We start from the raw sequence: 27,920 nt of genomic DNA on the forward strand, positions 1-27,920 counted from the left end.
TTGGAAAAAAAAGCTGAAATTAATTTCTTATGCTTATTCCATAATGTATAAATATACACAATTTCAGATACAACACATAAACTGCTACTTCTGTACAAATTCATAAATGAATGCTGTACGTATACTCATTTTGTTTGCTCTTAGTAACGAATCAGATCCAGTTATTGGTGGGTCCCAAAATTAACCATAATGATCAATACAGCTGTTCTCTGCCAGATGATACGGATAGAGATTGTTTTACTCTAGAGAAGACAGGATATCTAGATATATATCATCATATATATGTAATTCCCACTTGCAGGACTCCACAGCTCCCCAGCCTCTGCACACCCACCTGCTCCAGCACCACCCTCTGTCACACAAGTGAGCAGTTTAATGATCTCTACAGTAACAGATTACATCACCTCTCAGAATTCTGCTGTGTTTCAGATCGTTGGCACTTTGTCGTGCTCAGCACAGTGTACGGGCGAGTTCTGGACCAGAGCTAGCGTGACCCATCTCCTTTGGGATCTGACCACCGGATCACGTAGGTGTACACAAACACCGCAGAACAGCGAATTCACCCGCTAAAGCCGTTCCAAGAACAGAGCGGGTGTTTCAGCCCATCGCCTCTCGGGTCCAGAGGGGGTCCCGGGGCTGCGCTGTATTGGATCGCCGGGCGTTCGGCTTTCAGCGACAGCACAGCGCGAACCACGCAGCGGGCGCCTGTTCCGCGCGTGAGAACCGGTGTGGGACTCAGAAGCGCCACACGGCGTGTGCACCCGTCACTGCCGCTCCCTGCGCGCGCCTGTACCTCAGACGCACAGGAAACGCCTGTTCATGAAGGACAAACCAGCGCTCCCTGCGAGGCGCGCTCCGGCTCCCGGTGGCGCCTGGTCCCGGTGGCCGTGCTGTTCCTCCCTTAGCTGGCCCCTGGTGCACGGGCACTGGAAGATAACGTGGATGTTCCACCGGCAGCCGCGCTCACGGGCTGGAATTCAGCGCCCGATCCCCTCTGCAACCGCAGTGCCAACGTTCTGCAACAACCACCATTCATCAGAGGTGACGTAGAATTTCAGGGACAGAAACTTCTTACAAGAACTTCAAGTTAATGTATCAAAAATCAGCATTAAGTCAGGAATATAGTTTTGAAGTTCACTGCAGTCCCACTGTTGCCTGATAACAACTTCATGGTGTTTCAGCGACAGTATCCCTTGGAATATTGCTTTCTGAAAGGAAATAAAAAGTATTATTAATTGAAAGAGATGCCCCTGTATTTTCCCCCTTTCACACACAGCAAACATGGACTGAAAGACAAAGATTTTCTGTACTGCAATATAAAGTATTTGTTGTTACAGTATTTACAATATCGCATGGTAGGTGAGCTATTAAATATTGTAGCAGAACCTATCTATATTTATAATGCTTTTCTACTTGATTTCAATTAAAATAAGTCACTATTGATTATGTTCATTTACACCAGAAGAGTCACTAGTGGAAAACAAAATGAGGGGCTTTGAGATTATCTGTGAGGAGTTTAGTCGCCTTGGTCTTCAGGAAACACTTAATTACCCGTTCTGCTCAGAATTACAAATAAATCAATCTGCCTTCAGGCAGCGCAGCCGGAGCTGCTGAAGAACCACAGGGCGGGCTGGGAGAGCAGCTCAGAGACCGTCCCCCCCCGCGCTGCCCGGGCGCCTCCCCAGCCCCGGCTGCTCGGAGCCCCGTCCGCCCGCCCCGAGCGCCCCAGCGCCGGGGCACCCGCAGCCCCCGGGCTGTGCCGGGGCCTCACCGCCCTGAGCCCGAGAAACAGTCCCTGTGTCCACTCCAAACCCGCCCTCGCTCCGTGCGAAACCACTGCCGCTCCCTCCGTCACTATGGGCCTTGGCAAAAGTCTCTCTCCAGCCTTTGCACGAGCCCCCTTTACTGAAAGGCCGCACCAAGGCGTCCCCGGAGCTTCTCCCCAGGCTGACCCCCAGCTGTCTCAGCCTTTCTCCCCAGAGCTGCTCCGCCCCCGGCCCATTCCCGTGTCCCTCCTCCGTCCCGCTCCAACAGCTCCATGTCTGGCTGGTGCTGGACCCCAGGGCTGGCCGCAGAGCTCAGGGGCCACGGCAGAGCCGAGGGGACAGTCACGTCCCTCCAGCGCTGGACACGCTGCTCCCGCTGCAGCCCAGGCTGCGGTTCGGCTCTGTGCCAGCACACATCGCCGGCTCATGTCCAGGTCTTCACCCCCAGCACCCCAAGTCCTTCTCCCGGGGCTGCTCTGCACCCCTCCACCCCAGCTGGATTGGGACCGGGGGTGCCCGGCACACCTGCAGGACCTGGGCCTTGCCCTTGTTGAACCCCATGAGGTTCATGTGGGCCCTGAGTATGTCTTTGTATGTCTAAAGGCCCTGAATAGTCTGAATATGTCTAAATACACTCAAGTATCAGAAGATTGCAGGTTGCTGTATTTTTTTGCAATAATTCAGAGGAGGAATATGAACTGACAGTATTCACTTCTATCACGGTGTGGGAGCAAACAGTGCACTGCCCTTGTCAGGTACGACTGGAAGGCAAAGGGCTCAGATTTTCTCTCCTGTTGGTTTGTCCCGAGGAAAGTGGCACGTTGTTCCTGCAACGAATGAAGCTTGTCCCTTCAGCTGGGCCGTTAAATGCCTGTCAGGTTTTGCTCTCGTTTGTGCCACCGGCTCGGTTAGGGACTGATGGGATGAGCTGTACTCACCTCGTTAGAACACAGCCATAATCACTGCTCCTGGCTTTGGGAGGACTTCAGTATTGGGAGACTCTGCAGTGCAGATTTACATATGGTTCCGTAGGCCTGGGAGTAACTGCCCATCGACGCTTTCGGGTCACCAGCTGCTCCCATATTGGCAGTAATCTGGAACATCTTTTTACTGGGCTTCAGAACGGGACAAACATCTTTGTTGTGAACCTGAGTATTTCTCAGATTCTGTGCAAGAAAGAAAAGCCAAGATAGTAACTTGTAGCCCGTTTTCTAAAATACAAACAAGGAACAACATATTCTGCTTCAGCTGAGGAGCAGGACAGATCACGAATGTTACATAAATAAGCAAACCAGACTGCTTGGTAAGATCAAGAATGGGATGGCGAGAATCATGTGAGAGAGGAGGTGTTAAGGACAAGCATAACAAAAATGAACTAGTGGCACTGGAGTGAAAGTCTGTTTGGCTAGGATCTTGTTTTCAACAACAGTGAATGCTCTAAATAAATGTACAAAAGACAGATCATCATCATCATCATCCCCCAGTATGTCCTCCTGCCGTCTGCCAGACAAGGGCTTGGTGACTTTGAGTTGGAAGGTGCATGTGGGTACTGTGTTTATCAGCCCAGGTGAGGAAATGTTAATTATACATCAGCACATTACAATACATGATACACCACAATACATCTGAATCTGCGGCTCAAGAGGAGAGCGGGTGCACTGCAGTGCATGCTTTGTGAACCTCTGCGGTTAATTGGAAGGCACAAGGTTCCATCCACTGCTGTGGCGCTGGCCGCGTCGCACCCGCCGCTGCAGGAGCCGCCTGGTCGAACGGCTGAGCGCGGAGCTCGTGGCAGGACACGACCATGGGACGCAGACCGAGCGCGGAGCAGCTGGAGCAGCAGAGCTCCCCAGCTCCTGCTCGGGCTGAGTGACAACGATGGGCAAGTCGACGTTCACTGAACGTGACATCAGCCAGAATGCTGACGCCCTTCTGCCACAATGTCCTGTCTCTGACGCTCGCCAGCGTTGGCCTCTCACGGGGCAAATACAGAGCACGGGGCATGTGCAGGGTGATCTTCTCCCCATTATGCTCTTCCAGTAACAGAACGTTGGGCACAACTACCTAAAGATTCCTCAAAATGCATTGTTCATATGTACAGCTGCACATGCAGCATCTCCACAACCTCATGTTGTGGAATAAATGTTTCCATACTTGCTCCCCACTCGTGGAATAAATGGTTCCTCTCACTCTCAAAACATTTTGATTGAGATTCCAAAGCAGAGGGGCTGAAAGATGGGTTGCAAGTGTGCACGTGGACATATTCAAAGTTGTGGCAATCCTGTCTCCTTTCAGCAGTTATTCAGATGTATTTCCGTGTCAGTCACAACAGCTGGAACAGCCACAGCAATAAGCAGCTCGACAGCGTCTGCAGACGCTGCAGGGTGACACGGGGCGGGCGAGTGCACCCGCGCAGCCGGACGGCGCTGCCCGCCCGGCGCCCCCCACACCGCGCCCAGCACGCACCGCGAACGGCGTGGGGCTCCACGGAAACTCCGGCGTTCTCTTGTGCGTGTGAGCAAGTCCCACCACAAACAAGTGAATCTTCAGTGTCACGGAAAGGGTGACCTGTGGTGCCTCTTTCCATACTCCTCCTCTGCCACAGCCTGCCTCTGATCACCCTCTGCTGGGAAGAGCCTCCTAGAGCTTGTGAGCAGACAAGGAGCTCAGGAAACACAAACCCTTGCCCGCGAGGGTGGATTCTGTGAAATTCTGTGAAGAAGCAGGGCCAAGGAAGTCATTTAAGAGCCCCATGAGGATACCAACTTCTACAAGGAAGTTCAGGCAGGAACAGGGAGGAGGAAGGAGCCGAGAGGAGAGGACTAAAACCTTCACAAAACCTGAACAAGCAGCAGCAATCCATTAGGCTGGTTCAAGAAGAGCTAGAGCTCCAGCTGAGTTTGGAATACCCAACAGTCTCAATCTCGCTAAAAAGGAATTCGCTGCCTTTGGGCAGGACACACCATCACCGAAGATGATGTAAAAGAACTGATCCGTGATTCTCAAAGTCAAAGGGAGTTTTGGGTGCTGCTGACAACATGAACAGTGTGATCATCTGAAATGGTGTTCAAATCCTCACTTGTCTGAAGTGATAAAATCGAAAGCAGAACGGAGCCCAAAATTAGCCTAGATTTACAAAAGGGCTGTTTTCCTTCGTGCTCTCTAAAGCACCTAATTGCCATACTTAAATTCAACAGTAATTCACAGAACTCCTGCATGAACCCAGAGGCGCAAAAATACTCGTGCTGCTCACGTCACAGATGATCTCACGGTTTGAAGGACCGGGGTTACACTTTAAATCCCCCAGGAACGTCAGTGTTTGTAAGCCCACGCTAGCTGAAGATCAGCATTCCGTATGCGGGAGGTGTGCGGTTTAAGGCACGTCCGTGCCTCTGGCATTTCCTGGTGGTTACTGTAGATGTTCTTCATCCCAACACTGCCTTGTGCACAGAGCTTAATGCAAACCTCATGAGTAGCCAAAATACCTGAAATGCAGGTATAGCAAGACTGAAGACTGCAATACGCAAGTTTCTACATGAATTTACCTCGTGTTAGAGGCAAGTTATGTCTCGTTACTTCCCCTACTAGCAAAAACTCTTCACTTAGCACACTGTTCCGCTCTCTAGTAAAGGGAACATGCTCTGTCCAAGCCCAAGTGCCTTATCAAACTAGGTTACCGGTACCATTTGACTGACACCACGTACACGCAACAAAATTGCAGTGTATCTTTGTCATAAGTAATTTTAACTGATAAAAATCTATGTAGTCACTCACAGAGCAGTAGACCTTGCCTCTCATTAAGTATCTTCACGTTGCATGTTAAGGTATTCCGTGTCTATGACATTTTGGTCCCTGGAAAGTTAAGGGTGTTGTTTCCTGGCAGCACTGCTACTCACGTTAGGAAGGTTCTGAACACCTGCAGGAGGCAGCCAGGCATTTGCGCTTGTCCGTGTGATTTGTCTCTCCGGTCTCCTATTGTGGGAGATTCCAATCTGTTGAGAAGGTGGTGCAGAACCGTTCCTGATCACAGCACCAGAATTTACTTTACCTACACGAGGGAAAGCAGGAAAATCGTGAGGACGCAGAACACCCTGACCGGGGCAGGGACAGAACATAAAACCGAGTCGGCCCTGCCACCTCGCTCCATCTCACAATATGGGAATACAATCAATGTAGCGGCAAACAAAACAGCTCAAAAGGGCCTGGGAAAAGATAGCAGCAAAGAGAAAACAGAAAGGAACAGAGAGTCAAAACTGGGGCAGGAAAAGGCTAAAGAGAATGTCATATGCTCAAAACTCATCTAACAGTGTTTTGTTCCTCCCGCACTTTCACCTTCTCGTTTTGCCGTGTGAACTCCCCTGGCTCCTCTTCCCCGCTCAGGCTCCTCTTTCTCCCGCGCGGTCAGCGCCGCGGCGGTCACGTCCTGCTGCGGGAGGCGGTACGTGCACCCAGCGGCAGCGCGTGTGACGGGACTGCACATCACGCTGCCCTCCGACCTCCGGCACGGCGCTCCCGCCGCCCCCTCCCCGGGGCCGGACGCGCCCGGCCGGGCGGCGGCGCCAGCGCGCACAGGAGGCGCCAGCGGCGGTGCTGGCTCGCCCGGCGCGCTCCTGCCGGGCGCAGGCGCGGAACTGGGGCCGGGAGCGCGCGGTCTGGATTCACACCGGCCCAGCCGCGTGTTTTCTCTGGGCACCCGCTCTTTTGGACGGCCACGGGATTTCTTGTCGAGGATCATCTGCAGGAAGGAGGACGCGGTCAGATGTAACACAGCTACACCGCAGGGGAACACGACATGCAATCAAAGAGAAGCACTTGCAAGTAACTGCCATGTGTTTCACAGAATAGGTAAAAAGTGTCATTTTAAAATTAATTTAGGGTTGGAAAGAAAATAGAAATAATATTATCAGTGGAAAGAAAGAATAGGCTGAAGCATTAAGAAAAAAGATGGGATGAACAAGCAATTTCCATATATCCTGAGGGAGAACACCACTAAATAAAATGTGCATGAGCCTTGGAAAAGACAGAATCTATAAGCCCAAAAGGTTAACACCATGTTGTTTCTTATCATCTCCTTCTAGAACTTCACAAAGCTTATTTTTTAATGGTCAAACAACACTCATTCCAGTTAGTTCACAATTATCTCTCATCAACCTCTCCATGCCATTATCAGCAACAGAAGCCTTGCTGAGGTCCTGGGTGCTGGTGCACGGTCTGTAATCACAGCGGTCCTGAACCGGACACCCCACCAGTGAGATCATTCAAACTATTCACCTGTTTCCTACCCTTGTTCCTAGGTTATCTGAGACCAGTCTACTGACACTTAGAACACCTTTCCCACCTGCGCAAGTACCCACTTCACTGACTGATCTGCTCTATCACAGTCGTTTGTCTGTTTCCTTCTATTAAAGACCTTAAAAGAAATTTTAAGTAGGTTCAAGTTTTTTAATTCAATTTTATTTTTCGTTCTTCAATTTTAATTTCTGTTAATAGAAGCAAGAACACTTCTCCTCTCTGTCGGGGAAGGTGGGCGCCCTTACCAGTCTTTCTCAGCCTTGGATTTTCTGATCTCTAAGCTTCCTTTTCAATCTTCTCTTCCCACTGTCATTCTTGCCAACACCTCTTTTACCACATTTACATTCCAGCTCCTGCGCCCTCACCATCCTCCAGCTCCTTTGCCTCAAAACATGGCATTTACATGATTTCTTTCACTGTTGGAAGGGGGAAAAAACCCAAACTAAGCCAAAACCAATTTCTCCTTCTGAAGGTTTGATTTACTGCCAGTTTTGCTGGTCTTCATATTTCCTTGTTGGAGCGTTCACTTGGCGTCGTTTAACCTTATGAGGTTCACACCAGCCCACTTGTTGAGCTTGCCCAGGACCCTCTGGCTGGCCTCTTGTCCCTCTGGACGGCATCCTGTCCCTCTGGATGGCACCCAGGACCCTCTGGATGGCCTCCTGTCCCTCTGGGTGGCACCAGGTCCCTCTGGCTGGCCTCCTGTCCCTCTGGACGGCACCCAGGACCCTCTGGACGCCATCCTGTCCCTCTGGACGGCACCGTGCCCCTCGGCTGTGCCATCTGCAAACCTGCTGAGGCTGCGATCAGTCCCACTGTCTACAGGGAGGGTCCAGCTTTTTATCTTCCGTGGTGTGAACCGTGGGGTGCCCTGGGCAGGGACAGGAGCTGGACTCAGTGATCCTCGTGCGTTCCTTCCAACTCAGGACATTCTATGATTCTATTATTTTCCTTTTGATCTTTCTGCATATACTAAATGGCATCAAAAGCACAATCTTTCATTTTCCCTCTACAACTAAACATTTTGCATAAGCTCTTTTAAATTTATTTGCTTGATTATTGCACTGTATCCCGATTTTTCAAGTCCTACTATTTCCCTGTGTTAATGCATTCAGATTATGGCTCCTAAAACATCACTGTCCTTTATTATTAGCACTTCAGCTACACTGATCCTTCACTTGCTCTTCCTCCTCTGTTCATTAGTCACTCCGAAATGCGACAGCTCCGTGTCAGTGGTGCAGCACGCAATGGCGCTGGACTGCGCTCCAGCAAAAACCCTCAGTGGGTTGGGTTGGGTGACAACAACTTGTGTGCACAACCCGGTGCAGCTCAGAACGACACCGGCAGGATGGGGACCCCGAACAGCGCTCTGTGGGGCCACCCCGGCCAGGAGCCCCAGCCCAGCAAGGCTGAGAGGGGCACAGGGATGCACTGTGGCAGCTGGAAACCAAACCCAGGGCTTCTCAACACCTTCCCAGGGGTGTCCCAGCACAGACATCAGCCCCACTGTCCAGCCATGAAACTCATCACAAAGAATCATCAGGATTTCTTTGGATCACCTTTTAGACGAAGGGAGGCAGGGGTGGCGGGGAGCAGGGAGGTGGAGGATGCTGCCTAGGGGTTAGACACATTATGGGATGCAGGGAAAAGCCACTGGGATAACACAGGACTTATGTGATGTTTAGGGTAGGAACCAAAGCAGGAAAAGAAAGGGGTTTATGTGATTTGGGGAGGAACGAGTGTGGGAAATAGGGAGTAAGAGGAATAAAAGCGGTCAGTTGTGTAAATAGCTGGCAGGTCAATTGTCTGCCCATGCCCTGCACCTGATCAATGCGGTCTGATCTACCTTACTAAACTCCTGTCTGTTTCCTGGAAGGGAGGCTGTCTGTTTGTCCGCATGTGTGTATGTAGGTGTGAGGGCCAGCACCGCAGCCGGGTCACGGGTCAGAGGGCCGGTGTGTCCATGGCAGCCGCAGAGCGCCGGCGAGCCCGTGAGCGCCGGCAAAGACCAGGTCGGACTGGTACCAAGTGAACAGGTCAGTGCCCAGGAGCGAGGGGCTGAGCGGGTCTGCCGGCGCCAGCTCCGGCTGTGAGGGCACCTGTGTCACTCTGGTGGTGCGGGTGGGACGGGCAGACTTGGCTACGGGTCCCGGAAAGTCCTGGCCAGCCGTTTGCCTGCACGCGTCCGCGATGGCCCGTACAGCAACCGGAGCGGGGCTGCGGCCCTGGGGTTGTATATCCGAGCGAGGAGACCGGCTCAGCCCGCGGCCCGGCAGGCCGAGCGCCCGAGCCCAGCTCTGCGGGATCCACCCTGCGTGTACGTGCGCAGCCCATGAGCGCACTGCGCCCCTGCTCAGCCAGAGAAGGGAGCAGGATGAGGCTGCCGCTGCTGCCTGCGCCTGTGTGAGCGCTCTGAGTGCCTGTTGTGGTCCGCGTGGCCAGCCACGTACATATGTATGTACACAGTGAGCATGTTTCCTGTGTGCCGACTAGGAACACACACACCGTGCTCCTGGCTGGACCCGGGGACAGGAGCGGCAGCAGCGTCACCTCTCTCGGACTGTGGGATTCAGCATAACACGTTTCCCTCCAACAGTCTGCCTCAGACATCACGCTTTGCAGCCTTCTCCCAGTGGGGATATAAAGACATCTCAACAATTACGACAGTGTGGAACTGACTAATAGAGGCACCAAGATGTACCTGTAAGACAGGGATGGGAAGCCTAGGGGAATGCAAATAGAAGAAAATGAGAGAATTCAGTGTGTGCAAGAATGGCAGGTTACCTGGAGGATCAGGATTTTGGAAAACAGGGTAAGAGAAAGTACCTCATATAATTTATTTCGATATTCTGCCACGGACAGCTGGATATCATCAGCTAAAGGAAGAATCACATCATGATCCAGAGAGGGCTCCGTGGCGGGACAGTGAAACCTAAGGAGGTGATAACACGTAATGCAATTCACTGAGACTGAAAACAGCACTACAGATTAATATTATGTTGAAAAGGATTGTCAAATCATCTAGTGTGACCTCTGGTGTAAAAAAGGGGTTAGAGGAAATCAAGATTTAGCTTTGCCTTTTTATTTTATGTCAGGCATATAAAGAGAAATTGTGCCAAGAGCAGGTCTGTAACATCTCAGAAGACATCGGGGAAACTGCACGTTGGTATTGTGCTCACCTGTTCACATAGGGATGCTGCAGAGCCTCCTCTGCCGTGAGTCGTTTATCCGGGTTAAATACCAGAAGTTTCTTCAGAAGATCCAAGGCAGGCAGTGGAGTAGAGGATGGCAAAATCTCCTCCAATGTTACTCGCTGCCTGGAAGTCAGAGAACAGGCGTAACTAGTATGAATTCCTGCCTAGCACACTCCAATCAAGCCTATTGTGATGTCGAGCCCCTCTGTCCCCTTGCTGGGTGCCAAAAAGGGCTCTGGTGGGTTGACCCCAGCGGAGAGCCCATCCTGTCACTCACTCTCTCCCCACAGTGGGATGGGGGAGAGAACTGGAAGGGCAAAAGCCAGAAAACCGCAGGGTTAATACAGACGGTTCAATAAGTGGACAGGGGAAAAAAACTAAAAATGGAGGAAAAAATATATATATGTGCAAAAGCAACGATTTACCCCCAGCAGCCCAGTACTCAGCGGCGTCCAAGCAACAGCCACTCGGGAGAAGTTCCTCCCCACCCCGGTTCTACTGCTGAGCGTGACGGTTCATTCACTGCACGAGCTCCTCTCTGGTCCCCGCTGTGTCCCCCGGTCTCGCGCCACCCCCAGCGAGAAGCGGGGACGGCCCTGACGGCTGCAGCGCGGGCACCGCTGAGCAGCTCCGCCGGGCGAGCAACGCTGTGTCGCTGCTATCAGACAGCAGCACACGGGCCCCGTGAGGGGAGTTAACTCCCTTCTAACCGAACCCAGTACAGGCGCACAGCGAGAGGACGAGAAGCGGCATTCTCCAGTTGCACCACGGGAAACTCCTCTGGGCTATCGTGGCCACGCACTCCCCCTAGAAAAGGTCAAACGCGCTGTGCTGACAGTCGGATCAGCAGGGACAGAAGGGTCTCGGCTCCTCAGCTACCTGGCACAGGTTGATACTGGAATCCTGGCACCCCTGAATGAAAGGGGACAATGCCCCAGGATGCCAACTGAAGAAGATGTCAGAAGACAGCATGAAAACACATACGGTGTTCATGTGACCAGCAAGGGACCGGCTAAAGCCTATGGCTCGAGCCACCCTAATCTAAACCTATAAAAACATAGCAGTAAACATTCAGAGAACTCGTACCACACACAGCGGGGCTGCGCCTATTGTGGACTCCCCCGTGGGAACAGATGCCACTAGTGTCATGACAGATACGAGCAATTTGCTATGGCCACAAGACAGTGTAAAAGCATTAAGTTTACTAATGTTTACTAAGTAGGTTCGTAACAAACGCAGGATTATGTGGTAGTGTGTGCACACAACTGGGGGATCCAAAAGAACCATGAGAGGTATATGGAAAAAGCCCATCACAGTGAGCGTTGTTAAGCAGCGGGAATGAGGCTGTCAGACCGAACCAACGACATCAGATACCCAAATGACTCACGATAGGAACATGTTCTGGTCCTGAGAAAGTACACATGACAATAGCCTGGAACGCAGGCCCAACCTAATTTAGTTTTGTTATTCCCACATCATGTCATTGCTCTTCCCATCTTTTTTTCTCTTCTTTAAAGTTCACACCTCTTCCCCGGGGTGGTGAATGTGCAGAGAGCAGAAATCATTTCCACCCGTGGACACCGCAGGTGAACCCCAGGGGAACATTTTGTCACCATCACACAGTAAATTGTTGACCTCTGAGACACCGAACACACAAGGCTTACCCGCAACCCATGCAGTTAATAATCGAGGCCCTGTAATCTGACTGCATAGCCAAAATATCTGCAATAATGAAAAGATACTGTTAAGATCAGGATTACCAGACCTACACGGTATATGAAGGAAAGCAAATATTTGATATTAACACAGGCAATTATCCTAATAAAACTCAATAGGAGATCTTATAGAGCGGGATGGAACAATGACTTACAAATTTCCTAAGCTGACTTTCTCAGTTCCTATTGGCTCTATCACAGAGTTCATAGACTTGCACATGCAGACTTCACACATGCAGAAGCACCAAGATACCTGAGGCCAGATGATCTGGCCAGGATCACTAGTGTGGGACACAAAGAACAAGGGACACCAGCTCTTGATCTCGTCACATCCTCAGGGGCTCCTCTTGGTTGGTGACAATGACCTGTTTTCTGAACAGACCCGTCACACTCCCAAAGAGTCAACGGTTGCTATGGAATGGATCTTGTTTCTCTGATCCCCATCAACCCTACGCAAAGCTGCTGCTCATAGGTTGGCTTTCCTTGTTTGCAATGATGTTTTGAACGGTGTCTGTTTGCGCCTGCGATTCACCGCAGCCTTGCAGCCGCTGTCCTGGGGGGACACGGGACCCTCTGCTAACGCCTCGTTAGTCTCGGAATGCAGACCTGGTTACCACGTTATCGACGAGTTCCTCGATCCTCTTGCTGAGAACAGAACAGCAGCTCTGTTACTGCTCTTCCGACACCTGTGTCGCTGTTCACACACACACATTTTCATTCAGATTTCATTCACGCCAACCCAATCTCTAATAAAAACTATTAATAAACGTAAGCTTGAGTGGAATCCTCCAAACTGCAACGTCCTTAAACTGAAGGCAGTTATTTTTCTAAAAACTATTTGCTAGCTCAGTTAGAACACACCAACCTGTTGTAAAAGTGTGTGGGTTGTTAGACTGGAAACCACAGAAGACAATAATAGTAATGATAACAATCCCTTTTGGATTTAACATGTGTTTACTCCAGCTTTCACCTCTGTGTTTACATTTCCAGACCAAAAAACCACAAAAAAGTCCAATTTACCTCTATTGTGCACGTCCCACTGAAGTGCAATACTCTGTTTTAAACTGATATGCTCTCAGAAATCTCAGAAATGTGTTGACGGCCTGGCTCTTGCTGCCCATCTAATCAAGCACGGGTCCACTTTCCTCTAGCACTGACATTTCACAACTCAGTCTTTAACTTCCCTGGAGAGACGTCAGAGGGACGCGCAGGGGACCCCCGGCCCAGCGGGGCCGCCCTGCTCCGCCCCCAGCCCCTCTCCCGCACCCCGGGAAGGGCCCCAGCGCCCACCTTCTGGGGCCGGGGCGGGAACGACCCTCAGGATCCGCTCTAGCTGATTCACTGTCGACGTGCCGGGAAAAAGCGGCTTCCCCAGCAGCAGCTCCCCCAGAATGCAGCCGATGCTCCACATGTCCACGCCTTTGGTGTACCTACGAGTAACAAGGCAGAGCTGGGACTGAATCAAGCAAACACTTTTCTGTACCCAGTATTCACATCGTCTGCATTAGCTTATTTTGCTAGAAAAACTAGCTTGATGACTCCCTGAATAAGGACGCTCGCAGGTTTTAACTATGAAGTGAATGAGACTTGGGAATAGTGAAACTGGCAAGAAAGGAGATTTGTCCTACTGAAACTCCACAGTAGGAAACCATAAGAGGAAATGTATTACAGGTAAATGACAGGACAAAGTAATATATACATTTCATATGACCAAGAGTGAAGACACAAGTTGCCCCTTGGAAACAACTGGCTTTTCAGGGCATAATGCAGAGACAAAGTAGGTGCAATTACCTGCGCAAAGTGAATGCCAAACAGTGGGTAAATGACAACCTGCAAAACATCCACATTTCACATCTGGGATACTAACCAAACCTTATTTAATTTCCTTTACGATCAATAAGATCTCGTGTATTTAACTGAAAAAAGGACTAAGCCTAACTAACAGTTTATTTCAGAATATTTTCTGAAGGTCTATCAAAAAACTCTCCTTAAATTTGGAGAAGACGACTAAGGCACTCAACCAAATTCCATAAAGATGCAAATTTAAGGTTAGAGAGAATAAGTGTAGAGAAGAAAGGGTGACAAATAGATGAGCTGATTGATAATGTATGCAGATGGACAGTGTAAGGAGCCAGAAAGGAAATAAACACGTAATGAGACGTTTTTATGTTGCAGAACTGACTCTTAAATGTATATTGAGAAAGCAGACTGCTGACGTGACACTGCGTCTGCTGACGTCTCAAACGAAACGGTTCCAGACTTCCAGACAACAGGTTCCCCGGCGGTGAAGAACCGGAGCGCCCGCCCCCGCGCCCGCCGGCAGTCACCTGCGCGAGGACAGCAGGACCTCGGGCGCGCGGTACCAGCGCGTGGCCACGTACTCGGTCAGAGCGGCGCCGCCGCCCCCGTCCTGACGCAGCGCACGAGCCAGCCCGAAGTCGCAGAGCTTCACGAAGCACTCCGCGTCCAGCAGGACGTTGGACGGCTGAGTTGGACAAGGGAAAACAAAACCGCTCTTCACTCTCTGAATGGCAGATTATCATCAAGGTTCTTTTACTAGTTTCATTCTTTTCATACTTCTCCATTTAGAGTTTAGCAGAAAACCTGAGTGAAAGATAAAGACTGTGACTGAAATATACCTTCTGATCCCTGTGGATAACATTTCCTGAGTGGATGAACTTAGTTGCCTTCAGGAGCTGGTAGAGAATGTAACACTTGTGGATATCTTTCAGCAAGTTCCCCTTCTTAATCACAGCATGTAAATCCGTCTCTGTAATACATTACATCAGTAACACACTGACAACAGCAGGGGATTACCAAGTTGTGAATGCAGGTTCCTCAGAGCAAGGGCAGAACAAGCCATTGTCCAAGCTGCAGTCTTGCGGGTGCATCCTCAGCAGCAGTTAACACTGTAATCACTAGCAGTGCTGCAATCTCTGTGTTACCAGGCTGACGTGCAGCTCATGCTGCAGCAGCCCTTCTGTTATTGCACACTTCTGTTATAATAAAATCACACACTTTTCCATTTGCAACTCTGTCTCTATGACCCTTCCATTTGTTGCTCACTGTTGTGTTTCCTTGATCTCAACCAAACAGTTCTCATATAATTATTACTCTCTTCAAAGTTTCATTGCTATTCCCACCTAATCAGAACCCCACGTGTTCTGCTCCTACTTACACGCCTGCTTAACATGAACATTCACTAAGGCACCAACACGCGACCCCCAGAGCAGGGAGCAAGGACAGCTCACACGAGAGAATGAGGCGGCGCAGGCTCACCCATGGACTCGAAGACGAGGTAGATGTCCCTGTCGTTCTGCGCCCGGATGACGTCGAGCAGCTTGATGATATTGGGATGTTCTCCGAATTCCTGCAGAGGGAAGAGACCCAGCTGTCAAAATCAGGGGTCTTGCTTATGAACCATGAAAGAGGACAGGAAGCTATTTCATTTTGTATTACTGGCTAGAACAAATATTAACATGCTATTTCCTTTGCTAGGTTTCTACTGGAATAAATAAAAAGGATTTAAGCTTGTTCTACAGTATGAAAAAAAAATGTCTACTGCCTGAGACATTAGTTCTGAAAACCCCTCTAGAGCATTTGTGGATAAAATCCAGTCAATTTGAGTACGTTGTATTTCCTACTGAAGGCAAAGAATTATTGTGGCAGTGAAAAGAGAACAAAGTTGCCATCAACATTCATGATTAAAAGCCCCAATGAACCAGAACGTGTCTGTCTGAGGGGAGGCTGCCGCGCCGCGCAGGCGGCGTTGGTCGGACTGCAATGGGACACCAGGCAGCATAGACGCCAGCACAGATCCCTGAAACCGGGGGCGAGTTCTGCCCTCGTGTGCACCGACGAGAGTGCCACGATTGCTCACTTCATGCTCAGCTGAGGACACTGCGAATGCTTCACCATGTACCAGCATCTTCATGAGCCCTGAGCACAGAATTATCAACAGCTGTGCCATAACATCTGTGCTGGCATCTAAAATACATACTTTATTTTTCTGTTATTTGAACCAGTAATATAGACTCTTCAAGTTCCATCACAAATTCAGTTACAAACAGCATCAAAATCATCATATTAAGCTACGTCCAGCAGCCTTACAACAGCATCACCTTCCCAGACCCCGAGGCCAAGACAAGAACTGGCTGTGATGTACAACATCTAGAAGACGCACAGAGCCGCACGCTCGCCCGCGGCAGCCCATGAGCACACCCTTACGGAGCAGGAGCGTACCGGCAGCCCATCAAACGCCTTCGCAATTGTGCTGAGGACAGCATTCAGAATACCTACCCAAATCATCTCAACCAGGTTTTCACCCAAAAGGGCTGTTTTTCCAGAGATGCAGGTCAGTCCTGGCAGTGTTACTTGAGTATTGTTTAAGAGCTCACTCCACACTGTGTTGCACCGGAATTTATATCGGGAAGTTATACAAGAGTTCCAGTCTGTACAGAAAAACCAACCTGCCTTGCAAACAATCTTGTCAGAGCCAGGCCTGCTTCTCTTTGCTCTCGCTAAAGCAGCTACCAAAACGGACATTCTGAAATGTGGCCCAAAATGCACCAAACGGCTCTACAGCTATAGAGAATAATGAACACGAAACCTCCAAACAGCGTAACAACCGGCATACTACATATCATCCAGATGTCACCAAAATGCCCCAATTCTACATCAGTACTTCTCAGTCACGACGAACTTCTAGTCCATCAAATGCCCTTTTGATGAGCAGACAGACCGAACTGAGCAATCACGCACAGAAAGGAGTTTGCTCGGTCAAGCAAATTAAGACAAACATTGAAAGAATATTTCTTGCATTTTTCCCTTTCTGATCTCAGTCCTGAACCTCAAGAAAGAGCTACAGAATGTGTTCAAAAATAGGCGGGGGGACTAAAATTCTTAAGTGTATTTAGCACCAAAAGTCATGGAAGTGAGGGCTTAATGGCACATTAACCACCCTCCCCTAAAATTACTCAATGTCCTTTCCTTCTCCCAGCTCCTCCTCCGCCCATCTGCTCCAAAGTGCTACAACCTCCAGATGATCTGACTTACCCGTGTAATTAACTTCTAAGGAACCGCTCTCCTGTTTTAGCTGTTAAGTTCGCGGCTTCTATTTCAGGCTTAAAGAATGATCAAAAATTAAAAACCCTCATCTCTTTATCACATAAACTTGACAGTCTCAGGAAACAGCTCCTCCTGTGAGCCCTGGCTTACGTCCTCAGGAGGTCACGGTTATAACGGCATTGTCCCTATTCAAAAACATTGGTGCCTGTGGAGGGACGGACAGATAAGTTCAGTGCCACCGATCAGGTAATTCAGTGTAGCGTGCGGTCAGTTATAACAAAACAAGAGCGGCCTTCGGTAATTCCATACAGAACTTCCCTTTTAGTTTTGTTTTGATTATTTCAAGTGGTCAAGTTGCTTCCCACACGACAGAGGAAAAGCCTTTTGGCGTGTAAATCTCTCCCACACCCCGGCCCCCCTCTGAATCGCTGCGTTTAAACCTAAGAAAACACTTTCTGCCCACAAAACGGTAAGACACGACGGAAAGTGCAAGTGTGTGTGGGGATCCTAGAGCAGACACGCTGCTCGGAACGGTGGAAGAACCGGCCTGTCCCGATAAAACAACACCAGCTCCTCATCCCATTCGGCTGTTCCTGCCCCGTCAGGGAGAGACCGCCTGCCAAGGCGGCGCAGAACATTAATGCACAGCGACGCTGGCACTGGTCATCGCATTTCAGGAAAGAATGGGAAGAAAACACGTGAACAGGTTCAGAGATAATTGCAAATCAGAGAGGAGGTGGGAAAATGGACATTACCTGCAGGAACATAATCTCTCGAAACGTTCTCTGGAAACAAACAAAGAGACACAAGTTTATGATCACCTCAGCAAAATGACAGAACAGAGTGTGGACTGCAATGCGGTGGAGAAACCCATTCTGACCTCTAAGGGAGAGGAAACCTGACAGGGCAGGCAGGCTGGGAAAAGGCAGCAGCCCTGGAACGTGACACTTGTGCCCAGTGCAGATCACTGGAACGTGACACGTGTGCCCAGTGCAGATCACCGGAACGTGACACGTGTGCTCTGTGCAGATCACTGGAACGTGACACGTGTGCTCTGTGCAGATCACTGAAACGTGACACGTGTGCTCTGTGCAGATCACTGGAACGTGACACGTGTGCCCAGTGCAGATCACTGGAACGTGACACGTGTGCTCTGTGCAGATCACTGGAACGTGACACGTGTGCTCTGTGCAGATCACTGGAACGTGACACGTGTGCTCTGTGCAGATCACTGGAACGTGACACGTGTGCCCAGTGCAGATCACTGGAACGTGACACGTGTGCTCTGTGCAGATCACTGGAACGTGACACGTGTGCCCAGTGCAGATCACTGGAACGTGACACGTGTGCTCTGTGCAGATCACTGGAACGTGACACGTGTGCCCAGTGCAGATCACTGGAACGTGACACGTGTGCAGATCACTGGAACGTGACACGTGTGCTCTGTGCAGATCACTGGAACGTGACACGTGTGCTCTGTGCAGATCACTGGAACGTGACACGTGTGCCCAGTGCAGATCACTGGAACGTGACACGTGTGCTCTGTGCAGATCACTGGAACGTGACACGTGTGCTCTGTGCAGATCACTGGAACGTGACACGTGTGCCCAGTGCAGATCACTGGAACGTGACACGTGTGCCCAGTGCAGATCACTGGAACGTGACACGTGTGCTCTGTACAGATCACTGGAACGTGACACGTGTGCTCTGTGCAGATCACTGGAACGTGACACGTGTGCTCTGTACAGATCACTGGAACGTGACACGTGTGCAGATCACTGGAACGTGACACGTGTGCTCTGTGCAGATCACTGGAACGTGACACGTGTGCTCTGTGCAGATCACTGGAACGTGACACGTGTGCCCTGTGCAGATCACTGGAACGTGACACGTGTGCCCAGTGCAGATCACTGGAACGTGACACGCGTGCAGATCACTGGAACGTGACACGTGTGCTCTGTGCAGATCACTGGAACGTGACACGTGTGCAGATCACTGGAACGTGACACGTGTGCTCTGTGCAGATCACTGGAACGTGACACGTGTGCCCAGTGCAGATCACTGGAACGTGACACGTGTGCTCTGTGCAGATCACTGGAACGTGACACGTGTGCCCGGTGCAGATCACTGGAACGTGACACGTGTGCAGATCACTGGAACGTGACACGTGTGCTCTGTGCAGATCACTGGAACGTGACACGTGTGCAGATCACTGGAACGTGACACGTGTGCCCAGTGCAGATCACTGGAACGTGACACGTGTGCCCAGTGCAGATCACTGGAACGTGACACGTGTGCTCTGTACAGATCACTGGAACGTGACACGTGTGCCCAGTGCAGATCACTGGAACGTGACACGTGTGCTCAGTGCAGATCACTGGAACGTGACACGTGTGCCCAGTGCAGATCACTGGAACGTGACACGTGTGCCCTGTGCAGATCACTGGAACGTGACACGTGTGCTCTGTGCAGATCACTGGAACGTGACACGTGTGCTCTGTACAGATCACTGGAACGTGACACGTGTGCCCAGTGCAGATCACTGGAACGTGACACGTGTGCTCTGTACAGATCACTGGAACGTGACACGTGTGCCCAGTGCAGATCACTGGAACGTGACACGTGTGCCCAGTGCAGATCACTGGAACGTGACACGTGTGCTCTGTACAGATCACTGGAACGTGACACGTGTGCCCAGTGCAGATCACTGGAACGTGACACGTGTGCTCTGTGCAGATCACTGGAACGTGACACGTGTGCCCAGTGCAGATCACTGGAACGTGACACGTGTGCTCTGTGCAGATCACTGGAACGTGACACGTGTGCTCTGTGCAGATCACTGGAACGTGACACGTGTGCTCTGTACAGATCACTGGAACGTGACACGTGTGCTCTGTGCAGATCACTGGAACGTGACACGTGTGCCCAGTGCAGATCACTGGAACGTGACACGTGTGCTCTGTGCAGATCACTGGAACGTGACACGTGTGCCCAGTGCAGATCACTGGAACGTGACACGTGTGCTCTGTGCAGATCACTGGAACGTGACACGTGTGCAGATCACTGGAACGTGACACGTGTGCCCAGTGCAGATCACTGGAACGTGACACGTGTGCTCTGTGCAGATCACTGGAACGTGACACGTGTGCTCTGTGCAGATCACTGGAACGTGACACGTGTGCAGATCACTGGAACGTGACACGTGTGCCCAGTGCAGATCACTGGAACGTGACACGTGTGCTCTGTGCAGATCACTGGAACGTGACACGTGTGCTCTGTACAGATCACTGGAACGTGACACGTGTGCCCAGTGCAGATCACTGGAACGTGACACGTGTGCTCTGTGCAGATCACTGGAACGTGACACGTGTGCCCAGTGCAGATCACTGGAACGTGACACGTGTGCTCTGTGCAGATCACTGGAACGTGACACGTGTGCTCTGTACAGATCACTGGAACGTGACACGTGTGCTCTGTGCAGATCACTGGAACGTGACACGTGTGCCCAGTGCAGATCACTGGAACGTGACACGTGTGCTCTGTGCAGATCACTGGAACGTGACACGTGTGCCCAGTGCAGATCACTGGAACGTGACACGTGTGCTCTGTGCAGATCACTGGAACGTGACACGTGTGCAGATCACTGGAACGTGACACGTGTGCCCAGTGCAGATCACTGGAACGTGACACGTGTGCTCTGTGCAGATCACTGGAACGTGACACGTGTGCCCAGTGCAGATCACTGGAACGTGACACGTGTGCTCTGTACAGATCACTGGAACGTGACACGTGTGCTCTGTGCAGATCACTGGAACGTGACACGTGTGCCCAGTGCAGATCACTGGAACGTGACACGTGTGCTCTGTGCAGATCACTGGAACGTGACACGTGTGCCCAGTGCAGATCACTGGAACGTGACACGTGTGCAGATCACTGGAACGTGACACGTGTGCCCAGTGCAGATCACTGGAACGTGACACGTGTGCTCTGTGCAGATCACTGGAACGTGACACGTGTGCTCTGTGCAGATCACTGAAACGTGACACGTGTGCCCAGTGCAGATCACTGGAACGTGACACGTGTGCTCTGTACAGATCACTGGAACGTGACACGTGTGCCCAGTGCAGATCACTGGAACGTGACACGTGTGCCCAGTGCAGATCACTGAAACGTGACACGTGTGCTCTGTGCAGATCACTGGAACGTGACACGTGTGCCCCGTGCAGATCACTGGAACGTGATACGTGTGCTCTGTGCAGATCACTGGAACGTGACACGTGTGCAGATCACTGGAACGTGACACGTGTGCCCAGTGCAGATCACTGGAACGTGACACGTGTGCTCTGTACAGATCACTGGAACGTGACACGTGTGCTCTGTACAGATCACTGGAACGTGACACGTGTGCTCAGTGCAGATCACTGGAACGTGACACGTGTGCCCAGTGCAGATCACTGGAACGTGACACGTGTGCTCAGTGCAGATCACTGGAACGTGACACGTGTGCCCAGTGCAGATCACTGGAACGTGACACGTGTGCCCAGTGCAGATCACTGGAACGTGACACGTGTGCCCAGTGCAGATCACTGGAACGTGACACGTGTGCTCTGTACAGATCACTGGAACGTGACACGTGTGCTCTGTGCAGATCACTGGAACGTGACACGTGTGCCCAGTGCAGATCACTGGAACGTGACACATGTGCCCAGTGCAGATCACTGGAACGTGACACGTGTGCTCTGTGCAGATCACTGGAACGTGACACGTGTGCCCGGTGCAGATCACTGGAACGTGACACGTGTGCCCAGTGCAGATCACTGGAACGTGACACGTGTGCCCAGTGCAGATCACTGGAACGTGACACGTGTGCCCAGTGCAGATCACTGGAACGTGACACATGTGCTCTGTACAGATCACTGGAACGTGACACGTGTGCCCAGTGCAGATCACTGGAACGTGACACGTGTGCTCTGTACAGATCACTGGAACGTGACACGTGTGCCCAGTGCAGATCACTGGAACGTGACACGTGTGCCCAGTGCAGATCACTGGAACGTGACACGTGTGCTCTGTACAGATCACTGGAACGTGACACGTGTGCCCAGTGCAGATCACTGGAACGTGACACGTGTGCCCAGTGCAGATCACTGGAACGTGACACGTGTGCTCTGTGCAGATCACTGGAACGTGACACGTGTGCAGATCACTGGAACGTGACACGTGTGCCCAGTGCAGATCACTGGAACGTGACACGTGTGCTCTGTACAGATCACTGGAACGTGACACGTGTGCCCAGTGCAGATCACTGGAACGTGACACGTGTGCTCTGTGCAGATCACTAAAACGTGACACGTGTGCTCTGTGCAGATCACTGAAACGTGACACGTGTGCCCAGTGCAGATCACTGGAACGTGACACGTGTGCCCAGTGCAGATCACTGGAACGTGACACGTGTGCTCTGTGCAGATCACTGGAACGTGACACGTGTGCTCTGTGCAGATCACTGGAACGTGACACGTGTGCCCAGTGCAGATCACTGGAACGTGACACGTGTGCCCAGTGCAGATCACTGGAACGTGACACGTGTGCCCAGTGCAGATCACTGGAACGTGACACGTGTGCTCTGTGCAGATCACTGAAACGTGACACGTGTGCTCTGTACAGATCACTGGAACGTGACACGTGTGCCCAGTGCAGATCACTGGAACGTGACACGTGTGCTCTGTGCAGATCACTGGAACGTGACACGTGTGCAGATCACTGGAACGTGACACGTGTGCCCAGTGCAGATCACTGGAACGTGACACGTGTGCTCAGTGCAGATCACTGGAACGTGACACGTGTGCCCAGTGCAGATCACTGAAACGTGACACGTGTGCTCTGTACAGATCACTGGAACGTGACACGTGTGCTCTGTGCAGATCACTGGAACGTGACACGTGTGCTCTGTGCAGATCACTGGAACGTGACACGTGTGCTCTGTGCAGATCACTGGAACGTGACACGTGTGCCCAGTGCAGATCACTGGAACGTGACACGTGTGTCCAGTGCAGATCACTGGAACGTGACACGTGTGCCCAGTGCAGATCACTGGAACGTGACACGTGTGCTCTGTGCAGATCACTGGAACGTGACACGTGTGCTCTGTACAGATCACTGGAACGTGACACGTGTGCCCAGTGCAGATCACTGGAACGTGACACGTGTGCTCTGTGCAGATCACTGGAACGTGACACGTGTGCCCAGTGCAGATCACTGGAACGTGACACGTGTGCTCTGTGCTCTGACACCGCAGCGTGACAGCAGGAATCAAACTGTGTGTGCTGATGAAGGGACTTGTTTCTCAGCAACATTACAGCATTTTATAGATGCCATGGTATACAAAGCTTGACATTCATTGCTCTGTTATCTCCTAATATATGTGTAGACTGTGTTATTACATGCATAATTGTCAAAGAACTAACATCTCTCAGAGACATAAATCCTGAAAATATCTATGAATTCCCACCACATCTTCCAGAACATGTTAGAAGGATTTCTCACCTGAGTATCTGTTCTGTTCCTGAAAGCATCAAAAATCTTCTTAACAGCAACTATTTCTCCTGTCCTGCGGTCAATGGCTTTCCATACAATGCCATAAGCCTAGGGAGATAAAAAGACAGATGAACAGGTTCAGACCTTCACTGTGGAAGCAGAATGTACTGAAGGAAGATGCAATCACCACTAGCTAGAGCAAAGAGAGATTAGGTCAGCGAGCAATACTTGGTTGAGTCAAGGACTAAGAACATCAAGGCAGAGTCCAACCAAAGGTCCACACGGCCAAGCGTCCTGGCCCCCAAAGCAGCCAGTAACAGATGTGCATGCTCATGAGATCAGCAAGGCCCAGGTCCTGCAGGTGTGCCGGGCACCCCCGGTCCCAATCCAGCTGGGGTGGAGGGGTGCAGAGCAGCCCCAGGAGAAGAACTTGGGGTGCTGGGGGTGAAGACCTGGACATGAGCCGGCGATGTGTGCTGGCACAGAGCCGAACCGCAGCCTGGGCTGCAGCGGGAGCAGCGTGTCCAGCGCTGGAGGGACGTGACTGTCCCCTCGGCTCTGCCGTGGCCCCTGAGCTCTGCGGCCAGCCCTGGGGTCCAGCACCAGCCAGACATGGAGCTGTTGGAGCGGGACGGAGGAGGGACACGGGAATGGGCCGGGGGCGGAGCAGCTCTGGGGAGAAAGGCTGAGACAGCTGGGGGTCAGCCTGGGGAGGAGCTCCGGGGACACCTTGGTGCGGCCTTTCAGTAAAGGGGGCTCGTGCAAAGGCTGGAGAGAGACTTTTGCCAAGGCCCATAGTGACAGTATCACAGAATCATAGAATCATTTGAGCTGGAAAAGACCCTTAAGATCATTGAATCCAACTGTAAACCCGACACTGCCAACTCCACCACTAAACCATGTCCCTAAGCGCCACATCTACGCGTCTTTAGACACCTCCAGGGATGGTGACTCAACCAGTTCCCTGGGCAGCCTGTTCCAGTGCCTGACAGCCCTTCGGGGAAGAAATTGTTCCTAACATCCAACCTAAACCTCCCCTGTCACAACGTGAGGCCACTTCCCCTCGTCCTATGACTTGTTACTTGGGAAAAAAGGAAAGAGACCAACAATGTACTGTTATAGCCCTTATCTGAGACGCTTGATACTCTGTGCTTCCCGATGCACAGCAAAGGATCTGAATCCACACGCCAGGACACGCATGTTCTTGGGAAGTCTGCCTCAATGCTGCTGTCTGAGTACTTAACAATGAACATCACTTAGTGTCACATATTCCAAATGTTTTACTTTGGATGAGCATTTCATAGAATCACCGGTGGTTTGGGTTGGGACATTCCCAGCCCCCAGTGCCCCCCGCCACGAGCAGGGACACTTCACCAGCTCGGGGTGCTCAGAGCCCGTCCGCCCGGCCCGCGGTGTCTCAGGGATGGTTCAGCCACCACCGCTCTGCCCAACCAGAGATGTTTAAAACGGGTGGTTAATCAGAGATGTTAATGTTTAAACATTAACTGCATTTCTGGGTGAGAAATAACCCAGCTGTGCAGATATAAGGAGTATCCTAGAATGTGGAAAGTTAAGATTCAAATCTATGTACCCTATAAATAAGAAAACTGGATCTGTACCACAAGGGAGACTGAGTAATCACCATTGGCAAGAATCACACAGCCAACCAGAATAGAGAGAGCACGAGTAGAAGTTCTTGTGCCCTTAACAGACACCAGGGCTTTTAATTAAACAAAAACAAAACCAAAACAAGACAAAAAAAGCCCCAAACAACAGAAGCCCAAACCCAACTCTTTGAATTGCCTCCCTGTAGAGGAATAGCTTATTTCCTTTACTGCTGCACTTCTCAGCTCTATTTTTTGGGCAGTTCTCACCTGTTTCAGAGACTCCAGCAGCTTTTTAAGTGCTCAGGTAAGTACGTCAGCTGTGTACATGCAAGATACACCCAGAACTTTCTGCATACAAGAGGCAGAAACACCGATATTCGGGAGACTGGACCTGCTGGAGTCCGGAGCTCAAGCAGTAGTTTTGGTAATGTCGGGGATGCCCAGGTGACGGGCCTGCAGCCACTATTAAAGACTGAATAGGGTGCTAAAACGGTCTCCAAAGAGAACTCTCAAACACCTTGATTTCTCAGGTCATTCTGTTTGAAGAACCAAGCACATTAGAGATGTAACATACAGTTACATAGAGATGTTACATACAGTTACAGTATTCAGTCAGAGGGAGAAAGCCGGTAACAAGTAACAGGATGGCAGAAAACGTCAGGTCGGGGCAAACTTGGAGTGAGCTACAGCCGTAAGAAAGACCAGTGTGGTTTCAAAAGGAGAAAAACAAACGTTGTCCTAGAGGATGAAGAAGAAAACGAGCGTCTCTCACGTGTCCCTCGCACACGAAGTTCTTAACTACCAGTATCAACACAAGCAAACGCTGGCAAACCGCTGCCAAACAGAACCGCGGACAACCCGGAGGGTTTAGACTCTGCCTGGGGAGAAGGGGCTTGGAAAGTAACGTGGCCTCACCTGCCAAAATATGTAATCTTAGGTGGAAAAATACACTTGATGTGGCGTAACACTTGAAGTAATAGGGTTATAGTCCATGTGAAAGCATTTGGCAGGCACATACAGAATATACTTTGGAACTGGGATTAACTTCACTACAAACCAGGTGTACATGCGAGGTCAGTGCTTTGTGTGGCGGTTCTCCTGTAATTCGCAGGAAAAAAAAAAAAGATGGGGAATTGAAGGTATTTTCAGTTTCACGTACTACAACGTAACACTTGTTTTCCTCTGAAATTCGATTGTGAAACAACTCTATGAAATCACAGAAAGTTATCAGGCTACGACTTATGGCATTTTTTCCTCTATCCTGCATCATAAACACCTCAAAGCGCAGTTTTTCTCCAGCTCTATGGACTCGCAGACCTCCCGCACGGCCCGCGGCTCACGCAGGCGGCAGCGCGTCCCGCCGCCCGGCTGCCGCGCTCCCCGGGCCCGCCGAGGACTCACCCCCTTGCCCAGCCGCCTCTTGATCTCGTACTTCTGGGAAACCAGCGCCTCCACCTCCGGCTCGCCCATGGCGGGCCCCGGGCAGGCCCCGCACGGCCCGGCCCCGCACCGCACGGCACGGCCCGGCACGGCCCGCCAGGCCCCGCGCCCTGTTGGCGTCTGCTGCTATGGAAACGGCCGGGGGCACGGCGCATGCGCACAGCCTGGCGTGCGGCGGCGTGGGATCGGCTGGTCCGTCCGTCCGTCGGTCCGTCCGTCGTGCCTCCGTTCCGCGCCCGCCGCGCTCGCTGGCGGAGCGGGCGGTGCTGGGGCCCGGGGGCCGCTCTCCGCTCCCGGCAGCGGCGCGGCAAGAGGTGGAACTTCTCCGGCGCAGCGTGTCCGGTGCCTCCGCCTGACGAACCGACGGGCGCTGGTGCCGGCGCAGGATGCCCGACATCGCCCTCGGCACCCGGTGTCATCCGAGCGCGCCGTGAAAGCAAACAGAAAAACGGCTTTGGATTTAAATCTAGCAACTCCTGTTGCTAATGCCCACAATGCAAATCTTCCCTTGCCGGCCCTGTATTCCGCCAGACGCTGACTCCTACAACACCCTTGTTGTCCGAGGGAGAAAGTACAGACCGGTGAAGAGCCTGGAGACAGACTGAAAAACCAGCGTTTGTCACTGGTGCCATGGGGTCCAGCTGGAGTCCCTCACGAGTGGCACCCCAGGGCCAGTTCGGGTGCCAGGGCTGTTCAGCTTCTTCGTTAATCAGCGGGATAGCAGGCTGGAGTGCAGCCTTGGCAAGTCTGCGGATGGTACAGAACAAGGAGCAGTGTGGTTAATACAGCAGTTCCTTCTGCTGCTGTTCAGAGGGACCCTGGCGGGCAACAGAAACCCTGTGAACTCACCACCGGAAAATGCGCGGTGCTGCCCCTGGGGAGGAACAACCGTGCGGCAGCCAGGCTGGCAGCTGCCCCGCCGCAAGGCAGCTGGTCGGGAGAGGAGCTGCAGGTGCCGGCGGACACCGCGGGCGGTGCGCCAGCAATGCGGGGGCGGCGGAGGTGGCGAACCTGGGGCGGCACCGGGAAGGGCCTTGGCCGCGGCGCGAGCCACTTCTTCCCTCCACGCGGCTGAGACACCGCGCCCGGGCACCTCGTGCGGCGTGGGCTCCCCGGGCAGCACGGACACGCACGTACAGGATCGTGCCCAGCCAAGGGAGCACCCGTGGTGCAGCGAGGGGCGGAGCGCTGGTGTTTAGCCTGGACAAGGCTCAGGGGCTCTCACTAATGTGCTTAAAGATCAGACGGAGCAGGAAGATGGAGCCAGGCTGGTTGGAAATTGAAATTCCATTTCAATGTAAGAAA

The 27,920-nt window shown here is 51.7% G+C and overlaps 1 protein-coding gene across 2 annotated transcripts; it reads right to left on the minus strand.

Annotated features, from left to right (window-relative positions):
* On the minus strand, positions 1 to 27,874 carry MAPK15 (mitogen-activated protein kinase 15). Of its 2 annotated transcripts, none has more exons than XM_065054854.1 (14): positions 26,577 to 27,874; positions 23,578 to 23,676; positions 17,790 to 17,819; positions 15,247 to 15,337; positions 14,607 to 14,737; positions 14,295 to 14,452; positions 13,258 to 13,397; positions 11,917 to 11,974; positions 10,238 to 10,375; positions 9,885 to 9,990; positions 6,099 to 6,501; positions 5,663 to 5,814; positions 2,705 to 2,932; positions 1 to 1,208 (listed from the first exon to the last, which is right to left on the minus strand). In XM_065054854.1, exons 1-13 carry the CDS (start codon positions 26,643 to 26,645, stop codon positions 2,726 to 2,728), a joined length of 1,782 nt encoding a protein of 593 aa, XP_064910926.1. In that variant the 5' UTR covers positions 26,646 to 27,874; the 3' UTR covers positions 1 to 1,208; positions 2,705 to 2,725. The 2 variants fall into 2 exon arrangements, with proteins under 2 accessions (XP_064910926.1, XP_064910927.1); XM_065054855.1 differs by lacking the exon at positions 1 to 1,208 and adding an exon at positions 2,409 to 2,593.
* Positions 27,875 to 27,920: the final 46 nt, after the last annotated feature.

The sequence above is a fragment of the Columba livia genome, chromosome 2 (assembly GCF_036013475.1).
Source record: "Columba livia isolate bColLiv1 breed racing homer chromosome 2, bColLiv1.pat.W.v2, whole genome shotgun sequence".
Taxonomy (NCBI): Eukaryota; Metazoa; Chordata; class Aves; order Columbiformes; family Columbidae; genus Columba; species Columba livia.